General features: G+C 42.4%; 3 protein-coding genes across 3 annotated transcripts in view; all 3 read right to left on the bottom strand.

The window, feature by feature from the left end:
• The window catches only part of LOC115010718 (aquaporin-4), a 3,474-nt gene extending 642 nt beyond the window's left edge, over nt 1-2,832 (bottom strand). Inside the window, 7 exon segments of the mRNA XM_029435457.1 lie at nt 1-16; nt 18-41; nt 387-467; nt 924-1,088; nt 1,197-1,358; nt 2,136-2,327; nt 2,648-2,832. The exon segment at nt 1-16 is cut by the window's left edge and continues 642 nt beyond it. Of these exon segments, the coding sequence (XP_029291317.1) occupies nt 1-16; nt 18-41; nt 387-467; nt 924-1,088; nt 1,197-1,358; nt 2,136-2,327; nt 2,648-2,662 (655 nt within the window). The 5' untranslated portion in view covers nt 2,663-2,832.
• Nucleotides 2,833-5,859: 3,027 nt separating this feature from the next.
• On the bottom strand, nt 5,860-22,456 carry baz2a (bromodomain adjacent to zinc finger domain, 2A). The gene is made up of 30 exons (XM_029435466.1): nt 22,279-22,456; nt 20,915-21,038; nt 19,908-20,789; nt 16,859-18,928; nt 16,392-16,661; nt 15,925-16,299; nt 15,746-15,806; nt 15,363-15,471; nt 15,138-15,239; nt 14,750-14,972; nt 14,344-14,405; nt 14,195-14,260; nt 13,708-14,085; nt 13,364-13,618; nt 13,044-13,258; nt 12,888-12,962; nt 12,593-12,767; nt 12,452-12,514; nt 12,224-12,368; nt 11,524-12,134; nt 11,099-11,420; nt 10,606-10,761; nt 10,292-10,452; nt 9,544-9,609; nt 9,137-9,420; nt 8,903-9,038; nt 8,659-8,805; nt 8,238-8,470; nt 7,960-8,103; nt 5,860-7,688 (listed from the first exon to the last, which is right to left on the bottom strand). Exons 2-30 carry the CDS (start codon nt 21,036-21,038, stop codon nt 7,529-7,531), a joined length of 8,070 nt encoding a protein of 2,689 aa, XP_029291326.1. The 5' UTR covers nt 22,279-22,456; the 3' UTR covers nt 5,860-7,528.
• Nucleotides 22,457-24,014: 1,558 nt separating this feature from the next.
• Nucleotides 24,015-27,500, bottom strand: part of LOC115010723 (prostaglandin E synthase 3-like) — a 5,507-nt gene continuing 2,021 nt past the window's right edge. Inside the window, exons 3-8 of the mRNA XM_029435464.1 lie at nt 26,921-26,990; nt 26,718-26,816; nt 26,499-26,588; nt 26,122-26,178; nt 25,150-25,177; nt 24,015-25,050 (exon numbers count right to left, since the gene is read on the bottom strand). Coding sequence (XP_029291324.1) covers nt 25,031-25,050; nt 25,150-25,177; nt 26,122-26,178; nt 26,499-26,588; nt 26,718-26,816; nt 26,921-26,990 — 364 coding nt within the window. The 3' untranslated portion in view covers nt 24,015-25,030. The remainder of the gene's footprint in view (nt 25,051-25,149; nt 25,178-26,121; nt 26,179-26,498; nt 26,589-26,717; nt 26,817-26,920; nt 26,991-27,500) is intronic.

Raw genomic sequence — 27,500 nt, 5'->3', positions numbered from 1 at the left:
CAGCCAGTATAGCACCAGGTCACCGGTCCGATCCAATAAACCTGGAGGTGGGCGTAAGAGAAACAAAGACATATACATTATAATGAGATTCAAAAGATGTGTATAGAAGCAAAGGAGTAAACTTTTATCTGGGAGATGAATAGACGACTATCAGCTGAGCTTTACAACTGAGGCAACTGTTAATACTTATACAATGTTGGAGCAATTTAAAGGTCTGGACTCCAGTAAGAGTAAAAGTATAAAGTAAAAAATGTCTTTGCTTGTAATATGACTTTATTATGGCATACTATACGATTACTTTTTATGACATTTGTTTTTAAATTCCTATACTATGACTTTCTTTCTGACTATTTAATGTAAATGTAAATGTTACATCTCTCTCTCACCCAGTGGTTTTCCCAGAGGCCAGTGAAGATGGCTGGACCCAGAGAACGTGCAGGGTTCATACTAGCACCGGAAAACCGCCCCTGACAAAAACAAACAGCACACACACACAAACATAACAAATACAAAAACAAGTAGGTCAAAAACAAATACATTTGAGTTTTTATTGGGTTTTCATATTTGGAAAAAAACAACATAAACTCACATTGAACAAACATTTGTAAAGGGATACTCAGACATTTATATAGACTCACTTTTTACAGTTAATAAATATTTAAAATGTTATTTGTTCAGCATCACGTTTCACGTAAACAATCCACTTTTCCTAATTACTGTTAAAAAATAAATAAATCTTAAATTCTCAGCAGGTAGGTAATGCTTCTTCTTTATTTCCTTTCTTTCTCGTTATACCTTTTTACGATGGCAATAAGTAAATATTTCTGCAGGCTATCCTTCTCTTCATTGTATAGCCTCCTCAATGCTACATGGGTACATCACAGCGCAGTTGTTTGAAATGGCAAATGAAAGCTCCTCTTTACCCCTATTAGCACTCCAGCAGTGTGTGCTAATCCAATGGCCAGGTTTCCTGGTTCTGGGCTTTCCCTCCGTCGCTGATCCTCAACTGAGAACACAGTGAAGACCATCTGGAAGGTGCACAACACCTCGATGCCCAGAGCCTGGGCTGCATTCAGCTCTATAGGAACCTGAGTGAGGTAAACCAGGAGAAAGGGAGAGGAGCGGGAGAAGTTGGACAAAAGATGCAACGTCTCTCAAGCTTTGAAAGGTAACCCACTAATAATCCGGGGACTGACCCTGTTGACGAAGTTTTCTGCAGTGGTTTTGAGCGGCAGGGCCAGGTAGAGGGCCCCGGCTCCTAAAGAGGCCCCAAAACACTGAGCGGCGATATAAACAACGGCCCTGAGAACATCCAACCTGCGAGTGGCCAACAGAGCCAGAGTCACTGCAGGGTTCACCTGATCAGAGAGCACAAATACTGCTTACACATAAACACATTTACAATAGTGAAAAACTATTAGATAACATATAAACTCAACAAATGCCAGTGGTGGAACATGTGTTTACGCAGGTACTTATACTTATACTTCTAATTGGTTAAATTTCAGAGGGAAATATTGTACTTTTATAGGTATAGATTAAGAAAAACAAATATATGATAAGATTATATAATAGTGTATTGTTTCAGATCAGACCAACATGTTTGGTTTGTGTCTAGTTGTCCCATCAAATGCTTCTAAACTTCTCAGACGGTTTCATTGAATAACTTTTGGGGGCTCAAAGAGGTAGAAGTATCCAAAGATCAAAGAAAAGACCAAAGAAATAATGCAGATAAATGTAGCAGAACTTTGTATAAATGTAATATTTGTTTAAAGTCATCTTGGGACCCTTCTGAGGAGCAAGACCCCCAGGTCGGGCACCACTGGACTGAACTGCCTGACTGTGTATACAAAGTTAAATGCTATATTTACATCTAATAATGTCATATATTGTAATATATGTTGTTGTACGTTAGTGTTGTTGATATTAAAATACATTAAGCTAATAATGCTGTACTTTTACTTAAGTAGGATTTAAAGTGCAGGACGTTTAGGAGTATTTTTACATCGTGGTATTAGTATTTATACTTCAGTAAAGGATCTGAGTACGACTGTATGTCATCACCAGCAAAGACAAATAAATCAGAGAAAGAAAAACACCATTTTAAAATGAAATTGTGACGATGAGACATTCACCTGTGCCCCGCTTATTTCTCCAAAACAGTGTGCCATTGCAACAATCGACACGCCCACTGCCACTGCTGGGTACAGGGGCCCCGTGGGGGGCTCTCCAGGGCCTGGCACAGAGGCACCCAGGACGGCGCTCACTAAGAACATGGTGCCAAGCAGCTCAGCAAGAATGGCACGCCAGAACTGCCGACTTCGTAGCTCCTCAGAGAAAGGGGGCGTAAACAAAGATGGCCTTATATTTAGTTTAACAAAACATATTTCTTCAAACTCTACAGGCGCTGGGATCCATGATCAAAAACATGTTGAACGTATTGATACAGGCACATGTATATAAAAAAATACATCGATGCCCAAACATTATAACATGTCGTAACCATCTGGCCGACAACAAAGTGTTGCTTTTGCTGTAACAGTTAAACCTGCCATACAATACAAACACACGTACTCCTCTTTTACTCAGGATCCTACAAATCATGGGGGACTTTAAATACATTTATTAATTTAAATGAAATGCTTACCTCACGCCACGTCATTTCAAACTCAGTATGTTTATTTTTCTATGTATGTCCTTATGTCTGTCCGCCCGTCCGTCTGTGTGCAGCTGTCGGGGTCTGAGGGCTTCAGGGTCTCTGCTACATCCCTCATTAACTTGTAGAGTCTGAGAGGTCCTTTGATGAGAGCAGCCTCCCCCCCTCTCAGTCTCAGTCTCTCTCTCTCCTCACCCTTTCCTTACCCCACTCCTCCGGCCCTAAACACTAGTCCGTGCAAGCCCTTGAAACAATGTCTCTCCAAGGTTGCATGTATATAACATCCTAACCCTAACCCTCCCAATTGTCCTTTAACACATTCTACCGACCTTGAGCAATTTAATTCATCTTCATGAAACTTCGAGGAGCCTTTCACTTATCTTCAAACTGAAGTGATTGTGGCCACTCCAGAGGGAGCAGTGACGACATAACATTATATAACTTCTTATGGAAAAGGACAAAAATCTCATTATAAGCAACGTAAAAGGGGTTGAAAGTTGAAAGATGAGGTTGAATGTCAGGTAGCAGCATTTGTTGGCTTCAAGTGTTGACAGTTTGTGTTTTAATACATACAATTCAAAGCAAGAAATGTGTATAAATCCACAGGTGAAAAGTACCTTTATCCCCAACATATGTTCAATTTACACCTTTTTGAGTAACACTTGCTGAAAGAACTACAGTGCCCAGCTTTTAGCTAATTAGCAAGCGTTACCATGCAAATACAAACATGTTAAAATGTGTTCAAATTGTATTGAGAGTCAGACTAATGTGATGTGATGTTGGTCATGGAATTTATTGACAATAACAAAAATATAAACTCAAACATATCCAAGAGTGTAACACAAAAGGTGTTTGTGGCTTGTCCTGTTGCCTCCTGCATTGGCGTGTCCTCAGCACCTGGCACCCATTACTGCTGCACAGCCTGATTTTCATATCAATTATAGGAGAAAGGGACCATTAGTGAGCAGAGAGGACGAGAGTAACAACAAATGACCACATCCTCCGCTTTGAAAGTATCTATTGGGTCAGACATTGATGCATTTCAGCATCAGATAAATGTGATTCTTCCTTCTGTCCTCTAATGTTTAACGGTGTTTTGTTTGTATGTTTTTAATGTATTTAGATCTGAAGTGAGATGGACCGGCGTTCCATGTTTAACAGCAGAAGAAACACAGTAAGTTTTGAATAGAGAGCAGTGTTAAAGGTGAAACCATATAGCTGTTCTATTATGTTGGCAGAAACTCTCCCGCCCTCTTCTTTTTTTTTTCTTTCCCCTTTCCACAAACTACTTGTGAGGTTCTGCTCTGGTCACCATGGGGACAAACTCTTTCATGATGCTGTTGCCATGGAGCCTGTTGTGATGATGCATCTGTGCAGGCTTTTAATTTCACTCTTTGATATGAAACGAGCACACACCTTGTGAAGACGTTTGTTTAACGGACAGAATTCCTCAGTTTATTCACCTCTGTGATGCAACGTCTGAATATTGATGTTTTTAAATGTTGCTATTACATTTACATTATCCTGTTGTCCACTTCCTATAAATATATGAAGACATGTAGACATTATGTAAAGTATTAAGTATGCATATTTATATTTCAGAAGACAAAAGCAGAATTTCTTCCCGTGTTTCATTATATAGTGCCACCTTAAGCATTGTACACCAAGATGTTGTGCGTACGTTTTATTTATTACAAACTGTTTAGCAGCTAAATAGAGGCGGCTGACATGATGTGGAGACGCTTGGAGTCTGCTCTGATTCTCCTGACCCTCCAGGCCTCAGGGACCCTCAGAGTCCAGAATGTACTGGTTGGTTGGTGGAGGAGGGTTGGAGGTGCTGCTGGCGTGCCCCATTATGCCGTGGATTACCCCCTCCTCTCCGTAGCAACTGTTAAACTGTTATCCCCCCTTTTGTGGGGCTAAGCCCAACTGTGTAGAGCGGGGCGGGCTGGGGGCACACTGGAACCCGCTGGCGTGTGGAGTTTTCAGCCCCCTCCGCCCAGAGTGCTGACACTGACATAATTTCACACACACAAATATACACACACACACACAAAGTGCCAGCTCAGGGATTTGAGAGAGCAACAGAGGGCAAAGAGAGAGGTAGAGATGCACTAAAAGACAGTACACACATTTTCTATAGCCGTCTGTATATCCTTATTGTTTTTTTTGCGTTGTACATTGAAGTGTTAGAATATAAGTGATTGAATGTGTTGTACTTGAGTCTCTGCCACTGAAGAGCAGCTGGGAGTGATGGCAGGATGTTCCCAGCAGCATGTGCCTCAGACAGGACTCTCCACCGAGCTGCAGAGCCCCGGCCAAACACTTCAGCACATTTCCATCATGGTTAAGGGCTCTTTTTAACCCTTAAATGTGACATATTGCAGGGGGCTGTCCTTGTGATATACAGTGAGTTTTAGTAAAGGTATGAGGTGTGTGTGACTATTTCTTTTAAATATGCATCTGACAATAAATGCAGATGTGTTTGTAACAGAATAACCTTCTTTTTAGGTATGCTGTTGTATTTATTGCAATTATACAATTAGCACACTGTAAATGTATAAACTTCACTCTCGCAATATTTTATAGTGTTTAATATCAGTAAATGGTGTTTCTCCATGTGCAAGCATTATGTTCAATATCTAGGACTTCATTGTATATCAATGATTAATACTATGTTCTTGTTTAGTAGTGTAAAATGTAGTGAAAAAGGCTCAACACAATATTTCTCAGAGCCCATGTTGATGTTAAATGTCTTGTTTTGTCCATAACAAAAAGATGTTTCATTTACTAAAAGCTGAATATCATCACAAATAAGAAGCTGGAACCAGGTAGCGTTTGGCAATGTTGCGTGAAAAAATACTTTTAACAATTACGTTCGAATCGATTAATCAACTTATTGTGGCAGCTGCAATAGTTGTATTCCTTTAAGTGAAATGCTATAGATTTAAACATTGTACACTATATTCAATAATCTCATTCATACAAATGATAACATCTAATAATAAAGCCATAGTATATTTCATAAAAAGTATCATATAGTAGAGTACACAATAGAAATGTCATAGTATAGTAGGGAATATTAAAAAATTAAAAAAGATATCAAGGTATAGGTAAAAACATTTATTAAAAAAAAGTCTGTATAATAATAATAATAAGTCTACACACATACGTGATAGAAGGTCAAAGAGAATAAAATACGCTCTACTAGATGTGGTTTTTATTCAACTCACAGTACATTCTACAGATGCACACGTGTTACATCACCTTAATACAACAGAGTCTTGTAATACCTCCTCTTAAAAATGATGAATTGGTCCTAAAAATATAAAGGAACAAATCTAAAGTCACCAAAACTGTACATTATTAAAAATCCACTTAACACCACGTTTGGTTTTCATGTCTTTTTTTTTTTCTTTTTTGAAAAAACGTCCGTCCCTTTAAGTGTAATAAGGAACATCAAACTTTTATTTTCCTATCAACGGATTTGAGTTCAGTGTAAGAAACATGTTTAAATTAAAAACCCAGACTGTGGAGTCATCCTGACACCTTCATAGCACACCAACCATGCCGCGCAACATCGTACATTGGCCCTTGTACAGCAAGAAATAAAAATCAATAAAAAGGAATGTAAAACAGAAAACCAGACAGGAATGTGTCCAGTCATTTGCAGTTCTAGTATTTAAAATGGGAGGATTTCAGCCTTGCACATAACTACTTTTCGATGTTTCCGCCTGGTCAGACGAGCAGAACAAACAGAAGTAGATTGTCAACAGATCAGTTGCTCAATTGCGGTTTTGAAGCTGCAAGCATCATCTTCTCTTGGGGCAATTTTATCGTATAATATTAGCAAATTTTCCGTTTGAGCCGTGTTGCATCCTTTCTAAAGTCCGACACATATCAGGTGATAATTTACTTTCAACAAGAGGGACAGTGAAATATACGCCCAGACTGACCAACACTAATAAAAAGCTCCCCAGTGTCTTTCACACAGCAGCAGAAGAAGAAGGTGGGTATGTGTGTGAAATTGTGTGCATGTCAATGTGTGTCTTGGTGAAATTGTGAATGTGTGAATGTGTGTCGTGCAAGACTTTAAGTGGAGGTTATACAACGTCTACTTGTGACAGTCCAAGAACAGATTCCTTTTAGTTTAACTGGCCTTTTTCGGAAATCGTCTAGACATCTCTATAAGATAATCTGTACACATTCACTACAAGCTATTGCTATTAAATAATCCCAGCTATTGTAATCTTTATATATATTTATATATAGAATATATAATAAAAATATATTGAGCAAAAAAGTTACTTCTAGGCATAAGACCACGTTACATTACATTTCCATTGAACAGGTAAGAAATGGCCCGAGCTCAGTGAAGAGTTCTGATCCATTTAGTCGTGGAGCGGTGCTAAGCAGGTCCAGTATGCAGCAGTTAGGCTGCAATAGTGTGATCAGTCCCTGACCTTCAGTACGAGTCTGACAAAATACTCAGGGCCTGGGACCGTGTCATCACCGCACAAGCAGGGCTTGACCGAAGGCCTCGCTACGACATGGGGCTTGTGAAAGGACGTGACAGGAGAACGCAAACAGGATATGACGTGACGAGGTGAAACTGAAGAGACATGTTCTCTCTGTGATGGGGAATGGGTACAAGTTTAAGCCAGTTCAGCTGTGGGCCTGGAAAAGATTTGGCCGGTAGAGGAAACAATAACAGACAAATAGCCAAAGTCTATACATATATACCTATACATGAGCGAATACACATAGCTGGAAGAACATCCAGACAGTCTTAGCAGTAATGAGAGTGTGACTGGGACGGTGACAGCACCAACAGTTTTACAGCCCCACCATCAGGGGGAACATCGCAGACCCCTATTTGTCCTTATTTGAGTAGAACTCCGTCCAGCGGCTCTCAAAGAAACGCCTCATGGCGTGTCCGGCCGTTCCCACCTCAGAGGTGTCCTCGTTGAACATCTCGCAGTTGTTAAAGACGAGATGAGCGTCTGCCGCAAACTCCTCACAGTTGCAGTACCTGAGGAAACAGGAGAGAGAGAGGAGAGAGGAGAGAGAGGAGAGAAAAGATGAGCAGTGTTAGTCCACCAAGAACATCTTCAGGTGAGGACAGCGCTACTTTTTAGAACTGGATGAAAGGAGAATGTAATACAGGAGGCGACAGAACTGAAACAATACAGGTATATTTATGTCATACATGTGACAGTACAGAACAATCAGTCCAGCCTTATTAAGTGAACCTATATCTATTAGCTCTTATGCACAATAGTGAAAGCACTAATGAAACGTACACTCCCTGTAGCAGTCTCTCTCTCATGGTGAGGAAGTCCATCGGGCTCTTGACGATGCGGCGGTAACCTGGCACCAGTCGGGGGTTGACTGGTTCAAGGAACGGCCAGGCGTCTCCATGTGCCTCCATCTCCATAAGAATGATCCTGGCAGGAAATAAGAAATAATAAAAACACAAATCCATCACCGTCAAAACAAATGTCCCCCTGCAGACTTAAAAAGTAATAATCCTGCTGAGTGACATCAATAAAAGATCGACAGCGATTAAGGCAGGACTCACTCGCAGAAGGTGAGGTCAGGCTGGTTGCGGGTCGTCATGCGACGACGTTTAGCGGCGCTTCCGTCTCCAGACTGACGGGAGGATGAGGCCGGTGTCACGATCTCCTTGAACCGCGTCGCCATGCCGCCACTACTGCGTCGCGTTGTTCTCTCATCTTCAGAGCTTTCGTCTTCGTATCGTCTCTTTTTCACCCTAGTTCTCTTTTTGGACGAGCGCGGTGAATCACAGTCCTCCTGAGGGACGGAGCGAATAAGGAAACAGATATACATCACATATTTGTTATACATTTTATTTGGCTTTCCATTATAAAATATTAATATATGAGAGAGAGAGACAGAGACAGAGAGATAGAGATAGAGATAGAGATAGAGATAGATAGAGATAGATAGAGAGATAGAAAAACCACAGGACAGATTCTGACCTGGGCAATGCAGGTAGGACAAAACCAGTCTCCCTCTGGCACCTGGGTGATTTTGGGCCTCAGGCAGTACATGTGGCAGCCACGATCACAGCCGTCACACAGCAACAGGCAATCATCATTATCTCCCTTCCTGCAAACCTGGCAATTCTGGATAAAAAAAAAATATGAATATGGCGTTATCTTTTGTCTTACTTTGTACAGTAAGTACATGAGAATCCAAGTGTTAGGAGGTAAAGTCACTTACCACTTTAGTCACAGATCTCTCCCAAGCAATGGCCTTCTCCAGCTGAAGTAAACACAGACAGACCTGGGGAGCGCTGCGGCAGCGATCCAGAGCTTGTCGCCATGTTCGTAGTCGAGACGTGATCTCACTTTCCAAACTGAAACAGAGGAAAGGTTTAAAAGGAAATGCATTTCAAACATAATACAAACTAAACTCATCGCCTGCAATTTTTTTATAAAAGCCTTTTCGGCTCACCTGAAGACATCCATGGGATGCTCTTCTCCTGGAGTAGGGGTGAGTGGAGCGAGGCGCATCACTTCGGCTGGGTTCCACAGCGGCTCCTTCAGGTAGCGCCTCTCGATGTTTCGCTCAAGGTTGGCCAAACGCAGCACGGCCAAGTCCACGGGGTGGGTGACGATACGTGGAAGGCCCGACCACTCCTTCTTAGTTCGCACAATCCAGTCATCACGTGGGTCGGCTTCATGGTCATAGTATTGGAGGTCATCCCGTGTGGAGTCTGGATCTGGGATTGTGTAGGGCTTAGAAAGGAGGCGGCGAGAGAGATAAGCATCAGTGAGGGAGATACGAAGCAGAAAACGTGTGTATATAACTTCACGTTTCTAAGACTAAAGAATTGGGAGGGAAAGTATTTTAATGTTTACCTGAAATTCTGCCATTGGTGTCTCTGTGTTGGATTCAGCATCATTCACTGCACCCTGAGGTGCCGCCTTGAAGAAACGCAAAGAAACAGATACCCAGATGTTTTCATAGCGTTGTAAATGGGAGACTCAAACCTCTCAGCACTTATGTCACATTGCTGAAATATGAAAATGCATCAATGCTGGTGTTAGTAGTGACATTTCTTACCCAATTTATGAAAATCGGCTGAAAATGGCTCAACACACCATCTACTGGTTTAAATCAGCACTGAAACTCGCAAGGTCCAATGCTTACATGACTAGTTGGGACTCATCTATGTCATGATATTTAATATAAAAAAAGAAAAGACAATGTTAAGGTCCTCTCTCCGGCCTTTCAAAGTAATGCAGGTGGGTGGAGTTAGTCTCAGACCTGGGAGTGAAGTCGCAAGATTTTGAAAGCCGGGAGATGAAAGCAAATAAAAGAAGATAAATGTGGAATGACATGCACAAAAAGGTTTCCGTGCCGGACTTGAAGCGGAGATATGGTGGTTCATGGTGACCACACGGGTGCTTTTGAAACCATTTCCTACTCGTTTCAATTACTTTTAAAGTTTGCTACATGCAAGTCCAAATAGCATCTCTAATGGAGCCATCACATTTATCATGTGATGCGATTTCAGTTGTAAAAAGGTTTTATTTTAATTGAACAGCTACAACTCCAGTTGTAACGGACGATGCAGAGTAGACAAACAGTGAGGTGCTTTCTCACCTTGAGATGGAGGTCAGCTGCGATGACCCGCTGCTCCAGGTCCTCCACCCACTGTAGGGCATTGATGTCAGTCTCCATTGCTTTCTCTTGCACTTGCCAGGGCTGCTGCAGAGCCACCAACAGCACATCTTTCTCCTCTACCTTCGACTCAAAAATAGGGTCTAGATGAAAAGAACACAAGAACAGTTTTAAGGAGCGCACAGGGCGAGAGGGGGGGGGCCACGTGCGGAGGGGAAAGCAGGATGATGAACGATGATGTCAAGTCAAAATGGACAGAATCATACTGAGATGATCCATTAATGAACCACACTCACCGTTGACAGGTTTGGTGCATAGCTCAGTTAAGTTCTCCATGTGTTTGGCCAGATGCTTATGGAGCACCTTCTCCCTGATGCCCCTTGGATGGAGAGCTTGTAAGATGCTTTGCAGTTCATCTGGATTCTTAATCCACCACCAGCCACACACCATTGCTGGAAAAGAAAAAACATATACATTACAAATAGGAATGACAGACACCACGTGTGTTTTACACCGAGAACAATAAATGACCATGTTACATATTTATACACTGAACACAAGTTAGCAGTGTGAGCAGATGTTGCATTAGACTCTCGTTGTCGTGAGATTTTGGTCATAATCTATTATCACCCGTCATTTTCTTTATGATAAGGCAATTTAATGGCATTAAATTACTATTCATTCATTTACAATTGTAACTATAAGTTGCTTAATGGTTGTAGCTCTAGACAAAAGAAGTTTTAAGGAAAAACAAACATCTGTCACACTTTACTCACAGATACTACTTACATGCTGGAATGGGCTTGACCACCAGTTGTGTGAAGTACTGCTGCTCGAGCTCTTGAAACACAGAGTTGGGAGGACGGCCGCGGCGCTTGGCTGCAGCTGCTCTTGGCCCTCTGCGGGCAGGACTACTGCCTCTGCTTCCTCTTCTCCGCCTGCGACCTGGCCTGGTGGGGGTAGTTGGCGCAGGCGTGGCAGGAGGAATGGAAACTGGAAGAAGCTGCGGGAGAGGAAGTGCTGAGGCACAAACAGGAACAGCAGAAGCAGGTAGTGTGGAAGGAATGTCCTGTGGTGTTGCTGGGGACAAGCCAGGCAGTAGCGGGTCCGGCTGAGGAGTAGACATTATTTATTTATACAGACACAACACAAATGACTCAAAGTGCATTATTATTATTATTATTATATATAGAGTTATGATTGTGTTGGCAAACCTTCAGGAGTGGAGCAGCGAATGCCGGCAGAGCACTCAGGATCTGTGGGAGGAGTTTAGGGGGTGAGCTGGGTACCTGGGGCTCAGTCAGAGAGTTATCGTCGCACGGTTGTTTAGGGAGCAGGTTGAACCACTGTCCCTGTTTCTCTGCCATCTGCTTCACACTCTCCTCTGGTTGATTACCCTCCGGAGCATCTCCTGCTGCGGAGCATGTGCCGTTGGTCACTCCTTCCTGCGATTGGCTGAGCCAGCTCTTGAAAGCAGCCTGTGTGAGGTCGTGCGTGCCGCTGTTCGGTGATCCCGGCCCCTCTTCACCGCCCGACCTGGCGCTACTTCGACGCCGGCGGCGAATCTTTGCTGTGCGGAGGTGAAGCTCCACTTCTGGTTTGATTTTTCGGGGCCGTCCTCGTCCTCTTGGCCTGCTCATGAGGGATGCAGTGCCAGGGAGGTTGTCATCCTCTAGAGACGAGGTCTGGGCCTGGGCGGGGGTACCAGAGGAAGGAGAGGAAGGCAGAGTAGGAGGAAGAGTGGTAGGAATGGCGGTCTCCTCAACTTTGGGCTCCTTTTTGAGAAAGTTGACGGGAACCTCGGCTACAAGGACTTCTCCAGAAGCTGCATGATAAAGATACGAGTTTAGAAGAAGATGGACAAGCCAAGGGGTTGTAAAGTCACATTTCTCTCAAATGTATTCTCAGACTCACTCAACAGCTCCTCTGGCCCCTCGACCAGAACTCCTCCAAGGTGAGGCAGGGCCAAGTATCTGCGCTGGTAACGGTCCTGGCCCAGCAATACGGCCCGCATGGAATGAGATGACAGTAGCAGCTTTTTACGGAAAAACGCTTGTCGCTGTGGAGATACAAAAGCAGCGGAATATTTACTATAAAGCAAGATAAATGTATAAAGAACTGCGTGTGGTGCATCAGGCTTACCTTGGCCAGCTTATCTATCTGCCTCTCAAGCTCTGGAATGCTGGCAGTGCTAGGGCTCTCACTCTGTAACAGAAAAGATGCAAATTTAACGTAGGAAACACTAGTTTCTAATACATTCAAATCAAAACAGCAGATACTTACGTCGCTGAGTTTGGGCTCTTCTTTGCGCGTGCGGCGGTTGCCTCTCTCCGAGGCTGGGCCACTCTCCTCCAGACTGAGGTTCTCTTCCTCGGCCACTCTGGCACTGCGCCTCCGCTCCTCAAAACCCAGCTCTTCCTCCGAGCGCCCTGTACGACGCGCTAGTGCTGCCTTCAGTCTGCAAGGGAGAAAACACTCAGGATCAACATGTCCTACAACTTTGTGCTTTAATTACAAAAACAATATCTTAGTAATCTGTGAATTTGTCTGCGTTTCAAGAGAGAAATCATGATCTTACTTGCGCAACTTCCCCTCAATGATCCACTTGTTCTTCCTGTAAGTTGCCATGTTTTCTAATGTGTTGTCAATGTCACTGAAATATAAAGCAACAGAAATGTGTTAGTAACAGACTTTTAGATTCAAGAGTATCCTCTTAAGGAGTTATTGTTCTGACCTCGTCACAACGTTGCTGCTGTTGAGCTCGTCCACCAGGAAACCCAGGACGGCTGCCTTGGTGTCAGGGGACAGAGCGTGAAATGTTTTGGTCCTCAGTGTGTTGCACACATCTGTCTCATAACCATGAGATTCCAAAAAGACACGAAGCACTTCTGAGACTGTGCTGCGGGTCAGCTCTGACTCAACCAGCTTTTCCCCGAGAATCTTTACCGACTGAAAGTTGGGATGAGGAAGAAAATGTAGATCATCACTCCTTATCATCAGGATAAAAACAATTCCATGTCATGAATACAAATGGATAGAATGGTCATCACTCACCTGATAAAATGATGGCAGGCCTGGATCATGGAGTGCAGCCTCCACCAGCTTCATCAGCAGGTCCTGGACCTCTCCTTGACTGTCGCCCAGGCCTAAGAGGCCCTCCTGCAGGGTAGCAAGGCTGGGGATGTCCTTGGGTATGTTGAGACCAATCAACTTTCCATAGCCATGTAGGAACTCAACCACAGCCAGGCAGTGTGCAAACGCTTTGCCAGAAAGAACCACACCAGGGATACGGGACAGCTCTGGCAGCGGCTGACGGAGACAAAGTTAAAATGGTCACGATTACAATCCTATGCAATCACATTGCTAATAGAGTAAGTTAAAAGAATTCCAAAACTCACGTTGTGGTCAGTGAGACACATGTCCTCTGTGGGCTTCTTCAGTTCATCTGCGATCAACTGCAGCCTCTTCCGCTCCTCCAGACGTCTCTGGGCCTGCACTCTCCTCTCTGCTGCCCTCTTAACTGCCTGAGCCGTCTGAGCCACCGCCTCCGCTTCTGCCTGGGCTTTAGCCAGAGCCTTGGCTTTACTGCGAGCACCCAGCACCCTCTTACCCTGGGCTATCCGCTCCTCATCAGTCTGCTGTACCCTCGGAGGAGCCTCAACCTTGACTGACCTCCTGCGGCCGGGCTTCTTGGGCGCTGCAGCAGACGCTGATTGTGGCGGAGTGGCTGTCTGGTCTGTTGGTTCAGCCTTCAGCTCCAAGTCCTTGGCCGCTTGCTGAAGGTGAACCCACGAATGAAAGAAAGAACGAACATGTTGGGATGAGGAAGAGGTGGTGCTGAGGAAAACGCTGATAAATCATTGCGTGTTTGGCGTTTGCCTGTACCTTGGCTTTCTTTTTTTCAACTTTTATCTTCTTAATCTTCGCATCTTCCCTCCTCTTCATTCTTGCCTAATAATAAACAGCAGGCAACATGAATTAGGAGGAAATGTCAACGGCACAACATTACAAAGTACATGAACTGAGCAACGTACCTTTTTCTTCATTTTCTTTTTGATTTTTGCAAGTTTCTCCTTTTCCTCCTCTGTGAGAGCTTCTATAAAAACAGAAATACAAACAATTAGCTACAAGTACAGAACTTCTTCAGGTTATTGCAATCTGGTTGTAAGACTCCTGTATAGTTTGTCTTAATAGAATAGAATTATCTTTGTCATTATACTCATGCAAAAATGTATTTCGTAATGCTTCTCTCGGTGTAGTTAAATAAAACAGTAATAGCGGTTCAAAATTAAAGGCAATAGTTTAATAAAATATACACATTTACAAATGTACACATGTAAATGTTATATAAGTATTGATAAATAGATGGTAAATCTTTTAACTACTGGCTATAAACACATCCCTGTAAAGTCATGCCTCCTCCAGTCTACATCCACTCACCCTTAGCCTCAAGTCGCTTCAAAAGCTTGGCATCAACTTTGGTAAGGAGGTCAATCATCTTGGGTTTGGGAGGTCTACCCGGGCGGCGGGCCTGTCCTCCCTTCAGGCCACGAACCCTGCAGGGTTTCTCTTTATCAGGGTTTGGAGGACGTCCTCGCCGGCCAGTGATGGCCATGATCATAGAGGGAACCTCCTCATTAGCCAAGATGACCCACTGCTTACCCTGCAACATATTGTAGAGAATGATGAGAAATGCCTTCTACACATTTATGATACGTTTGTATTACAATGAGAATAACGGTGTAGTATTTTTTTAAACTCATCCTTTGAATCTGTGAACAATTAGAAGAAGAAAAAAACTGAGCATTACTCAGAACATTACACAGACCTCAGGAGTTTCTCTTTCTTCATAAAAATCTCCAACAGGCATGCGTGGGCTGAAGCTGAAGTGTTCTCTGCTGACCACACTGTCCGTGTGTTTCTTCAAGTACTGGAAGAACCAATTAGGAGAATAGGCAAGAGAACAGGAACAATAGTGAGTGTTTATTATCAATACATCATCATGCTTTGAATTTACCTTGAAAGACTACAAATTAATAACAGGGAAATGTACCTTGATTATTTCCGGGAACTGCTTCATCCTCCTTCCACAAGGCGAGTAGTACCAGGTTTCGCCTTTCATGCGATCCTCCATTTTCTTCACACGAATCTCCCTCTTCCAACTAAAGTTGAAAGTTCATTATTACAACAGGAAAATAGCAAACAAACTAGATTTACAATTTTTTAACACGGCACACATTTGAAGACCTTCAAAACTAAATAAAAACACATTTGTTTGAGACCACAAACAAGATTTGCTACAGACAGAAGTCCTGCTCTTCTTAAGTCATTCACAAATTTACATTTCTTAAAACCCCCCCCAAAAAAAGAAGAAAATCCTAGCACAGGAAGACTTTTCTGTAAACAAATGAACAAAACTCCACAAGGGAACATTACCCATGCTGCATTGGGAACTGAACCTGCTCCTCAGTTGCAACCCTCCTCTGTCTCGATTCACCTGTTCAAGAAAATGCACACAATCAGGTTTACTGTCAAACTGTGATATCATGTCCTCAACAAAATGCCTTTACATGATGTGGAACCTCCTCATGAAGAAAAAAACCCTTATTCAGTACCTGCAGTGGAGCTGTCATCATCATTTTCATCAACGTCATCAGCCGTTGTTTCGGCATCTTTCCGTGTTTTTGCCAGATTTCCTTCTTGGTCTTGTTTCTTAACCCTTTTCGCCTTCTTGGGTTTCTCGAATGTTGTGTTAATAGCTGAAGTGTTGGCCAGAACAGCATCAATTGTGGCTGTGATGGGATCAACCTCTGCTGTGGGAGGCCCAGCCTCTCCACATACAGCTGATGTTTCTTTAACATCCACCTTGAGAGACTTCTTCCTCTTTCTGCCCTTGGCTACCTCCTCTTTATTGTCTCCCTCGTTATCAGTCTTCAACTTCTCCACTTTCGGGGTTCGAGCCCGAGGCTTTCGCTTGACCTCCTCAGGAGCTTGGGGGAAAAAAAGGGGGGGGTTAAAAAAATTAAATACAAGATCTAACATTTTAAAATGTACATTTTGCTGAAATCAGAATGTTAAATACCTGGGGTTTTAATCCATAGTGCCTTTGGAGCTCGAGGTTTGCGTGGTTTCCCTGGGGTTTTCACATTTCCTCCAGCAGCTGACACAATTGGATCAGTTACTGGTTGGAGTGGGTGTACAGCAGGGCTCTCTGCTGGGGTACTGAAGGCGATGAAGTTCTCCTCCTTCATCTTGAAACTCGGGGGAGTCATCGTCTCATCAACAGCGGTCTTAATGCGTCCAGCTGAGTCTGGTGCATCATGTCCTCTGGGCCCCCACTCTGCTTCAGGTCCTGAGATGAACAACAACAACATTAAATTGTGTAAGCAGAATTCAGAATAATGACAACACAGAAAGACAAGTAATCTGATTTGGAAATACATCCATCTCTATTTGGAGACAATAAAAGCAATGTGTAGAGAATGAAAACATTTTTTATGGAGGGGAAAAACAAACTAGTTTCCATCATCATGAACTTTAAGAATGTACCTTGAAGACCTGGCTGAAATGAGCGCGAGTTGGACAGATCACTCGAGTCTACAGATGGCTCTTCCATCTGAGAGGTGTTGTTCAGAGAAGACTCCAGCATGGATTCTCCTGTGATTTGACAGCTGTCCTTTGTCTCTTCTGCCTCAGACGTGTCCCCTTCCCTGGTGGAGTCCAACGCGTCATCTCTGGAGTCTTCAAAAGAATATGTGCCATCTCTAGTGGTATCAAACGCAGTAGATGGTTCCTCTTCTGCATGGGAAGTGCTGCCAAACTGAGAAGTGTCCTTGCTCAGGTGAAAGCTGTTGTCAAAGTGAGTCGAGTCGTCCATGCATGAGCTATCGTCGTCTAGAAGAGAAGTCTTTTCAAAGGCAGAGCTGACATCAATTCTTGAGGGGCTGTCAAATGTTGAATTGCAATCAAAGTAAGAAGCTGTATGTGAAGGGTCATCAAAACTTTCATCATCAGTCAGATGTTCTACCCTTGTGCTGTGGAGATGCGAAGACTTTCTGAGTGGAGTCTGCTCCAGCGTGGAGTCTTCCGTCTCATAGAAACTGCTTTGCATGTGGTGCTTTTCAGAAGCCGTCTGTTTATTCTTGGGCATTTGATCAGGATCTGTGGTCTGCAAGGGTTTCCCAGGAAGATCAGAGAGGGATTTTGATGAGCAAATTTCAGATGTATCAGTTTCAGTAGCTTCCACCTTCTGTGATGTTCTTATCTTGCCCAAATCCAGCAGAGGGAGGTGTTCCTCTGGTTTTCCATTTCTTTTAGCTTTCTTGTCCTCACTATGACCATGGTGCTCTGGCTTGGGAGGAGACTGCTTCAGCGCTTCAGGAGGAGTGGTGTTCGGAGGATGCTGCTCAGAGTCAGAACTTTGGACCACTCCAGAAGACGTACCCATTGCAGAGGGCACAGACACCAAGGCAGGAGGGGCGGACACGGGTGCAGTCCTGGAGGCTTGAGTGGTTAGAAGAGGTAGGGTAGACAGAGGTCGGACTGTAAGACTTTCATGGGCTGCTGAGGAGGATAAGTTCTTCACTCCTGGTGGTGAAGATGCTGCAGAAGCAGTGAAAAGACCAGAGTCAGCAGCTGGAGGAGTGCATGTCTGAGGCTGGGGTGTGGGCGCTGGGTCACAAGGTCTACTGCCAACTGATGGAGTTTTTGACACAGACATGGGAAATGCTGATAAACAAGAGCCAGATGGTTTTGAGGTTGAAGGTGCTGACATAAGAGGTGGAGCCACACTAGCGAATGAGGATTTTGCACCCACTGACAAAGCGGCAGGTATTAATTTTGGGGGTCCAGGCTTTTCATGTTGAACTCTAGATTTATCAGGAAACCAAGATTTCAACAGAGGTGGCTTGGACCCTTGAACCATTTGTTGAAGAGATGAGATGGGTGCAGTAGTAGGAGGTCCAGAAGCTGTACGAGGCAAAGAAGACTTGGTTTGATGAGCCACAGAGTCTGACGAGGGAGAAGAGACCGGAGGGACTGAAGAAACTGTTGCGGGTCTAGACGCACTATCAGTCGAAGTAAGAGGTGTAGACAACTTTTGAGGTGACGAAGGCAGGGAGGAGGGAGAGGACCCTGCTGACAGATGCTTGGATCCAGCAGGAGATGTCTCAGTCGCAGCAGAAGTGGGAGGCCTGAAGCCTTGCTTCAACAATGTAGGTGAGGATAGTCTGGGAGAAACGGCTGAAGACGGAGCAGAGGACACATTGGGGTGCGTTGAGATGTGTGGTGGAATAGATTCTACATCGGGGGATGATACTAAAGGGGGCCCAGGGGCAGATGTGGGAGACTCTGAGACAGCAGGAGCTGCAGAGACCCGAGGAGGTGTTGAGGCCGGGGGAGATTCAGAGGGCTGCGATGACACAGACTGGGGAGGTGTATTAACGGCTGTCTCTCTGACAGGGGAAGACATTTCTGGATGCTGAGCTGCTGGCTGTTCAGAATGCTGACGATAATCAGGTCCCACATGAGCCGCACTTTTGGGTATCCTCTGGGCAAAAGGTGCCCTTTCATTGCCATTATGGCTCGTGTCTTCCTCCTTGACAGCTTCTCTCGTATGCCCTGACAGAGAGGAGAACAAACAAAAATAGTCAATAAAAAAAGGTTAAGTGTTCTTTATAGGATGAATTCACAGGAAGTATATTATGTATTGAAGCATCTGATGGCCACTGTCAAATAATCAAACAGTGGCACCTGCTGGTTGAATTTTGGCACTATCCCATAGCTGAGCACCAGCAGTGAGACTGGCCTGATACCAGAAGGACTAAATACATAAACAATATAACATAATGTAAAACATTAATAAGGTAACATTCAAATCCAAATTAGAACCAGAGGTTTTGGGCATTTATACTTTAGAAATGACTAAAATGATTAGCCGATACCTAAGAACACTATTCTCTACAGAAGCCTCAAAAAGAACTAATTCAAAATGATCAAGAGTTGGGAAGGCTAGGCCAAGTATGGACAAAGAGGAAGAAGACCGTATGACTATACGAGTATCACTCAACTGGTGACAATAAAGGAGGAAATGTAAAGTCGAGGAGAGTTTAATTTATGAGGAAATAAAACTTTATAATACCAGTAGTGTCAAAAGGTAGAACTAACCAATTCCACGCACAAATGTAACAGTAATGACTTTCTTATGCAACGTTAGAATAGTTTTGAATATTCAATTAGTTGTTTCAGATTAAAGAAATATTTAGTTTTAGTTTGTTTTGTTAGGGCCAGGTATAATATCTCAGAAGTATATAGCTACATATACGTACAGAATACATGGTTGGAGAACGGTGTACGAATGCCCAGAAAGTTTAAATCTTTTGTATTTGGAAATCGTCCGAGTACTTTTTCACCACCACAAACTACACATTTAACTAGTGTAAGACAAATATTTTTCACTGCTTATTTAAGTTTGTGTTTAACTTACACGATAATAACTCTGTTTTAATTGAAACTAAAGAAATACAAAAGATTCATAAAATAAAATAGAAAAGTTTTAAAAACACATCTTTAAAAAAAGGTAAAAGTGTAAAGGGCTCACCTTGCATGACAGTAGATTTTCCCACGTTGCTAGCAGCATGGGGGCTCAGTTCCCTGCTGTGGCCCTTGGGTGATTCACTATCCTGCACTGTTGATGGTGACATCAGTGGTGTGGAGGACGTCCCCACAGGGAGTGGGCTGCCAGTGCCTCCTCTAACTAAACTCTGGTGCTGTGGGCTGCCACGTGGAGGAGTAAAACTCTGAGCCACTGGGGGAATGATCTGAGCCTGGCCTTGGGGCTGAGATGGAGGCTGCTGCTGGGGAGATGGCAGGGACGGGTGCTGGGGTTGATGCTGGTAGTAGGGCATCCCATTAGGCATCAGGCCATAATGCTGTGGTTGCTGGTGCTGCTGGTGGTGGTGTGGGTTACGATGGGAGTGGAGGTGCTGCTGTGACGCTTGATGTGGGGGCGGTTGTAAGGACTGTTGCTGGTGATGCTGTGACGGTGTAATTCCAGGATGTGTCGGACTCTGGTAGGTCCCATACATACTGTGGGAATTATAACTTATCTGCTGTGGACCGGGGTTACTCCTGTTCCAGTACTGACTTCCAGTAAGAGGCATGTTTGGTGGGCCTGCCACAGGGGGCTGGTGGGAGCTTTCAATACCCCCATTCAGCTGGTACTGTCCATGACCCTGGAAGTGGTGTTGTGACTGAGGCTGCACCATCCCAGGTGTAGGCTGCTTCTGGTGCATCCCGTGCCCAGGAGAGGTGCCCATGGCTGGACTATACTGAGGATGTCCTCCCCACAAGTAGTCATAGCCCATGCTGCTCTGGTGGTGGTTGCTCATGTGTGGGTAAGGAGCTGTTGGTGGGTGGGAACCAGGCACACCGGACCCGTGTACAGTAGTGACGCCATTCACATTCATTTCGCCATTCATATCTGTTAGACATAAGAACATTAGTCAAGTTAAAAAGTTAAGTTTGGCTCATTAAAGTTCATGAACTGGCATTAATTTTCACAATAAGGCTTATTTTATATGTATCCTGACACAGTGAAATACTCACTCTTCCCCTGCTGAGGAAAACTCATGGAGGACCCGTTAGTATAAAGAGAATCCCCTGAGGAGAGTTTCAGTCCTGAGTTTGCTGAGGAGTGGGTACTATAGTTGAAATGATTATTTGACTCCATCTGGAAAACAAAAAGAAGAGGATAAAACTAAATACAAAAATGCACACTTATATTCAGTGAAAAATAATAGAAGTGGAAGCATTTGATTAACGGGGCTAAGTGCACGATATGCATCACCATATGAATCGCAAATGTATCCTTTAAATAATTTCCATGCAGCCTGGCACACACTACGCAATATGTACACAATTTCTATCCTAAATGATTTTGGCAACCAAAAGCTAATGACAGCACCATTTCGTTCCAACAACAACAACAACCGTCAAAATGTCGCAGCCAGGCAGAAACAGCAGATGCCAGGCCCTAGCAGCGAGCCGTAATGGACAACCGGAATATTACGAGAGAAGCTCATCACTGCCGCTGATGAGGCGCAGCTAATGTGAGCACATCCTCCTCGATCTACCATGATAAATGTACGGCCCAGGCACAGGCAGGCATAGCCAACACAAACAGTATCCAAGACCCGGCGGCCAAGTAACAATAGAGGGATTAGCGATCATATTTTACAGTCACAAAAAAGGCCTGAAGCACTGTTACCCCCACCACTCGCGTTTTAACAGCGCCATACACTCGTTATACATAAGTAGCCCTCTAAGGATATTTCCATTTAACAAGGCCGTTGCAAAAAGCAGGCGCCGCGTTAGCTAAGTCGCGCTAGCTGCGTACTCAAACGAACAATTCACTTAAAAGCGCTGCTAGTCCGCTGAGCTAACAACTGACACCGTTAACGTTAGATATAATATCAATTCATCAATAGGTTGGACATACCTATTACTTTGCCGTGACAAAAATATTCCTCGCTCCAACTCCAAGGTTATTTAGCTAAATCATCACAATAGAACCTAGCTAACATAAGCTAGCTAGTAGCTAACTGATAGCATCCCCAACGTTCACTCAGTAAGTACGTTACTTAAGCTGCGATGTTAGCTAGTAGCCAGGTAGAAGGTACCGCAGCCACGCTGGTGTGGATCCATGGTGCCCATTAGCGATAGAGTTCCGCGGATGAAAACAAATATCACCCGGTGTGTTGATAGCGACTCACGTTAACTCACTCAGACTCGCTTGTTAACTGGTGGGAGGCGTGCTCCCTTTTGTTCACGGGCTAACGTTAGCTAGCAGCCAGATGAAGTTACATTGTTTACGCTGCACGCACACAGACACTTTTGCAGAGCATCATCCTCCCACACCACCACCACCACCATCAAAAGTTTCGCTGATATTTCAGTTAAAGCTATCCAACCTTTCAGTCCCGGGATCACGAAGGCGCAGATGCCTCTAAACCTTCGTCTAAACGTATATGCGGGTGAAGATGGCACATCGGTAAATTATAAACAACTATTCCCCTAACCTTTGGGTTTTAAATTAGCAAACATGGCTGGTGTGGTCCAGTGCAGCCATGATCACAGAACAGAGCGATCAGCAGCAGCAGTGTAAATGTCCCAACAACAACCGCGTGCACATCCGGTCACATTTCTACACCAGACTTCACAAGAAAATACCCAATAATAATAAAAACCAGAATCATGCACTATTACTGTATATTATGTAGCACAGTCTCCACACCTTCCGTTTGTATTTGTAGCTAATAGTTGAATTCGTATTCTATTGTTTCTGTATGTTGCACTTGGTTTGGCTTATTTGAAGCTATTGTTCTGCACTTAAAGGATTATACCTATTTGAAGCTAATGCACTTGCAAGATCCTCATGATTGTTTGCACTTTTTGTAAGTTGCATTGGACAAAAGCATCAGCTAAATGAACTGTAAGGTAATGAAAACTCACCTGTTTCGACTGCACCTTGGCGAATGAGAGAGAGGGGGGGGGGGGGGGGGGGGGCACTGTTCTTTGTATGTTGCATTTACATTGGTTTGGCTTATTTGTAACTAATAGTTGAATTCGTATTCTATTGTTTCTGTGTGTTGCACTTTTGTTTGGCTTATTTGAAGCTATTCAGCTAAATGAACTGTAATGTAATGTATTATATTTCATTATTATGACCCTTCAATGCTATTGTATCCTCAGGAAAATGTTCTTAAAATATCCAAAGTTAATCTATTCATCACACAATAATTATATTATATATAATTGCATTAGTATTACCGATGCTTTAATATGTAACTTTAATGTGGTACCTGTTTTATAAAATAATAAATTACAAAATGATATATATACACAACTTATTTTATAATGATGCATCGTATTTTATTATGCTTACTGTGTATTAATATACGTAAGTAAACTCAAAGTACAATCTTAAACGTGAGTAGACATATTTAGTAGCACAACATACAAATAAGCCCTCAGGACTGTAGCCTACTTCAGTACTCGAGTAATGTATTTAGTTACTTTCCACCAGTTAGATCTAAACAAAGTGGTTATAGCTAATGTTAATACCGATGTGAGTTTATATCTGGAAAACTGTCTGTATTTGATGTACCTTTTTTGTATTTAACAGTTAGTCATTTGTATTTCACTGTCATAGGTGTGAGATGTTTTATCCAAAAAACATAATTTTTTAAAATCAATGTTCACCAGGTTACAACAGCTATCTTTAAGTATTCAGTCTTAATCCAAGCCTGACATCTATGCTTTTATTTTAATGTGTTTAGGGTAAAAACAGGAAACTAGTATTGCAAATTAGTCATCTTCTCGGAAATGACAGTGAGGAAATCAGGCCTGAAGAGGAAGTATGCTAAAATTCTGGGCCCAGGAGCCTGCAGGTTTCTGGGTCCTAGCACCGAAATAATTCACATACTTTAGGGTGTTCTCAAACTACACAATCGCACGAACCAGATTACATAAATTACACTTGTAACCAGGTTAGAAACTAAATGTGCTCCCACAACTCCTCAAATAATTATGTATTCAGTCCAAAATCACCATCTGGAAAAAAGGCACACTTTGTATTAAGGGGAAAATTTATAAAAACTCAAAAAGTACAACAAATGTCATTTAAGGAAAAAAAAAGGCCTTTAAAATGATTCTTAAACAGTTTATTAGAAAGATGTAGACAATAAAAAAAGAATTTCCACTGTAACTCAACAATATTTCGCTCCCCTTACATTTTATTGACGGTGCAAATATAATTTGGTCATTACACGTCGCCGTATCCTTCTGACACGCCTTCGCTGAGAAGGGAGGATCATTATAGGTGAACAAACGGAAAGAACCTGGAGAATAGCAACACACCACATGATGCTGAGGCCCAACCAAGCTTCAAGCCTCGTCATCAGTTGCAAAACATTTCAACTGGCTTCTGCAGTCTAACATGAGTGTGCATGTTAGGTGGGTATGGAGAGAGGAACTGTTAAGATACTAAATATGTGGAATCCATTCAGATTACCAAAGTAAGTGATAAACTGGGAAGATGCTGCAATGATTTCAGAATATTCCAATTTTACAAACATTAAACAAGAAGTAAAAGGGAAACATGTAAGCTGGAAGGTTAAGCCACAGAAACATAAGACTGGCTTCCTTGATATCTAATTCACGGCACATGGAAGGCTTTAGAGGAACCCAATCAGTAAATGCATCTAATTTTTTTTACGATGTACATAGTGTCTTTTTAAATCAAGAGATAAACTACACTGGTCGACTTACTTATAAACCACAACATTGGGAATGGGTGGGCCTAATCATTTTTTTTAACCACAATTAAATTTGAAAACAAAATTGTAAATCACATATTCCTCAGTTTAGGACAACTACACAGCTTTTCCAACAAATAGTGTGTGCTTACTTATTTAACAGTAAAACAAGAAAAGGTGCAGTACAGCAAATGGAAGTGGAGATAGCTGCTCTGTACAATACCATGCATATCAACCTTCAGTGTACTGATCGGCCAAGAGTTTGGAGCTGAGGCTATGGATTTAAATATGGCTACTGACTCATATGTACAGTTGTTTGTCACTGCCTTCGTTTTCAAGATATACATTTGTTATGATTCCTCTTGCCCTCTATTCTTCCATTTTCTTTCTAGAGTCTTACAGTCTTCTATTCCAAATCTGGCATTTCTGAAAAGGAAAGTAGAGAAATAACATTAAACTTCACATCACAACAAACCTATCAAACATGGAAGCCATCTTATACAGATGTAGTGCATAAATACTTACTCTCATCATCGCTATCTGCTGACTCGTCCTAAAAGACAAAAAAGGAGATACGGTTAAAAGATGTTATGTATTAAACTAGATGTTTTACTTAGAGCTGTCAAATTAGTGTTCATTTTGATTAATCATTGAAAAATTAACGCAACAAAAACATTAACGCAGATTAATCGCGCTCTTAGATGCCCCTTGACCCTTTACGTCACTGACGCGGCGCGGCCACAGCAGCCTCGTCAACATGATGAAGCGGATGAGAAAACACTACTTGGCCCAGTGAATGCAAAGTTTACATTAATAAACTCCCGGATGTAACTGTTGATGCTCCGTTCTGTGAGATTCCTGCAGCAAAGAATGTTCGAACCATCGAGAACTTCAAGCTGAAATATCACCTCAACGCAAAGCACTTAGCTAGCTAGCACCGCCGCTGAGGCTAAAGTGTCTCAGTCATACATCTTGATCCGGCGTTCAGACGCAGAATGACTCAGTCTACCTGAGACACATTAACAACGCAATCGCGAAATGGATTGCAATATGCGATTTATAAATCGCTTGACAGCTCTAGTTTTACTACAACAACATGTCTTAACCATTACTGACTGATTAATAGGGCTGCAACTCGTGATTATTTTCAATATCAATTCATCTGCTGATTACTTACGTAAGTAATTGTTTAGTCAATAAAATGCCAGAAAAGAGTAAAAAGAATCCATCCCAGTTTCTCCAAGTCCAAGATGTCTTTAAATGTCTTGTCTTATCGTTCCAAAACAGAGGCAGTACATCTCCATAATTGAGACTGAAAACAGCATTTTCTGCCATTTTTGCATTAAAAATTAATTTGCGATTAATCAATTATCAAATTAGTTTTCTGTTCGATCAATTAGTCGACTAATCGTTGCAGTTCTACTGATTAAGATATGATTTATGAACCGTTTTTATTCCTGAATATAAGCTTAGAAAGGAAGTAAAAGGAAAACTTACTTCATCTGCACCATCGAGATCAGGCAGGTCTTCCTCGCCTCCCATGTTGTTCATCATCTGGAATATAAAACCAAAACGTTTAACTATTAAAGTTCTCATTATTAAACAAATGCTGCTACCGTAAACAACATCATTCTTAGCACTCAAAAAAAGACAATGGCGCAAACTCTTTTAATAATAAGTCAAAGAAAGAATGATTCAATTTTAGAGCTCTAGAGTTTAATTTTCTTGAAGCACTTATTAATAAAGACAAACACTAAATGTAGGAATGCACCAGTATGGTACCAATAAGTACCAATTCAACACCAGTACTATATTTATTCTCTTTATTTTCTCTAATACTTATTTTGGGAGCATTTTATCAATGCAGTGCTTACATCTGAGAATTGATCAAAGTTGCCCATCTCCTCATCTGAGTCGTCCTCCCAGTCTTTCCAGTTGTTGAAGTCGACACTGAGCCAACTCACCTGTGAAAACACAAATGTGTCTCATTAATGACATTCTAATGTTGTGCATAAATTAACCGTTTCATAACGGTTAGTAATAAAATGTTTGATACACATTTAGTTAACCGTGTTCGCTTGTGTTTAACTGACCTTAGCCTTCTCTTTTGTTAGCCTCGGCCATGGCTTCCCTGGTTGTGCCTTTCGTAAATATAACAACACTGAGCGATCTGTGCGTTTATGTTTGGATTCCTGAGAGGGGGAAAAAATAAAAGAAATAAGTGGTCATTTTCAGTCTGCATTTTGAACGTTTGAAAAGCAATATTAATTCAAAGCAACGATTCAGTGTAATTTACTTTTTCATCGATCGCTTCAAAAAGGTCCATTTCATTCTCATGTTTGACATTGTCAGTTCCTCCAAGACAACTGTGAGGGGAAAAGAAAGACGCACAACTCATTTATGGTAAAAGTAAAACAACAAACACAGGTTACGCATCAAAAATAGACAGTAAGAGCCAAATCAACAATACATTTAACAAGAAATTCATGGGTAAATACAAATTGAGGTATTTACATTTACTACTACTTATTATTTTCATTTATAACATAAATATTCCTCAGATATGCATGTTCATATAGAAATATGCGTTGTGCCTTTTTCTTTACCATCATTGTTTAGCAACTTCTTCAAATGAATAAATAAATATAATACTATACAGGTTGATCATCTCCACCTTTCTTTTAACAAAACCACACACGGCCTCCCTCAGATATCGTGGTGTACACATATGGAATGCCAAAGTACACGTTATCAAGAGCTCGGTATCCTTGGAACATTTTAAAAGGAATTTGACATCACATTTCATTCATGATGTCTAATTACTTCTCGACGTGCACATTTCTTTTTCCTCATAGTGTTCTTTGTGTATTTCTTTG

The sequence above is a fragment of the Cottoperca gobio genome, chromosome 7 (genome assembly GCF_900634415.1).
Source record: "Cottoperca gobio chromosome 7, fCotGob3.1, whole genome shotgun sequence".
Lineage (NCBI taxonomy): Eukaryota > Metazoa > Chordata > Actinopteri > Perciformes > Bovichtidae > Cottoperca > Cottoperca gobio.
This window is presented reverse-complemented; position numbering and strand designations above follow the sequence as displayed.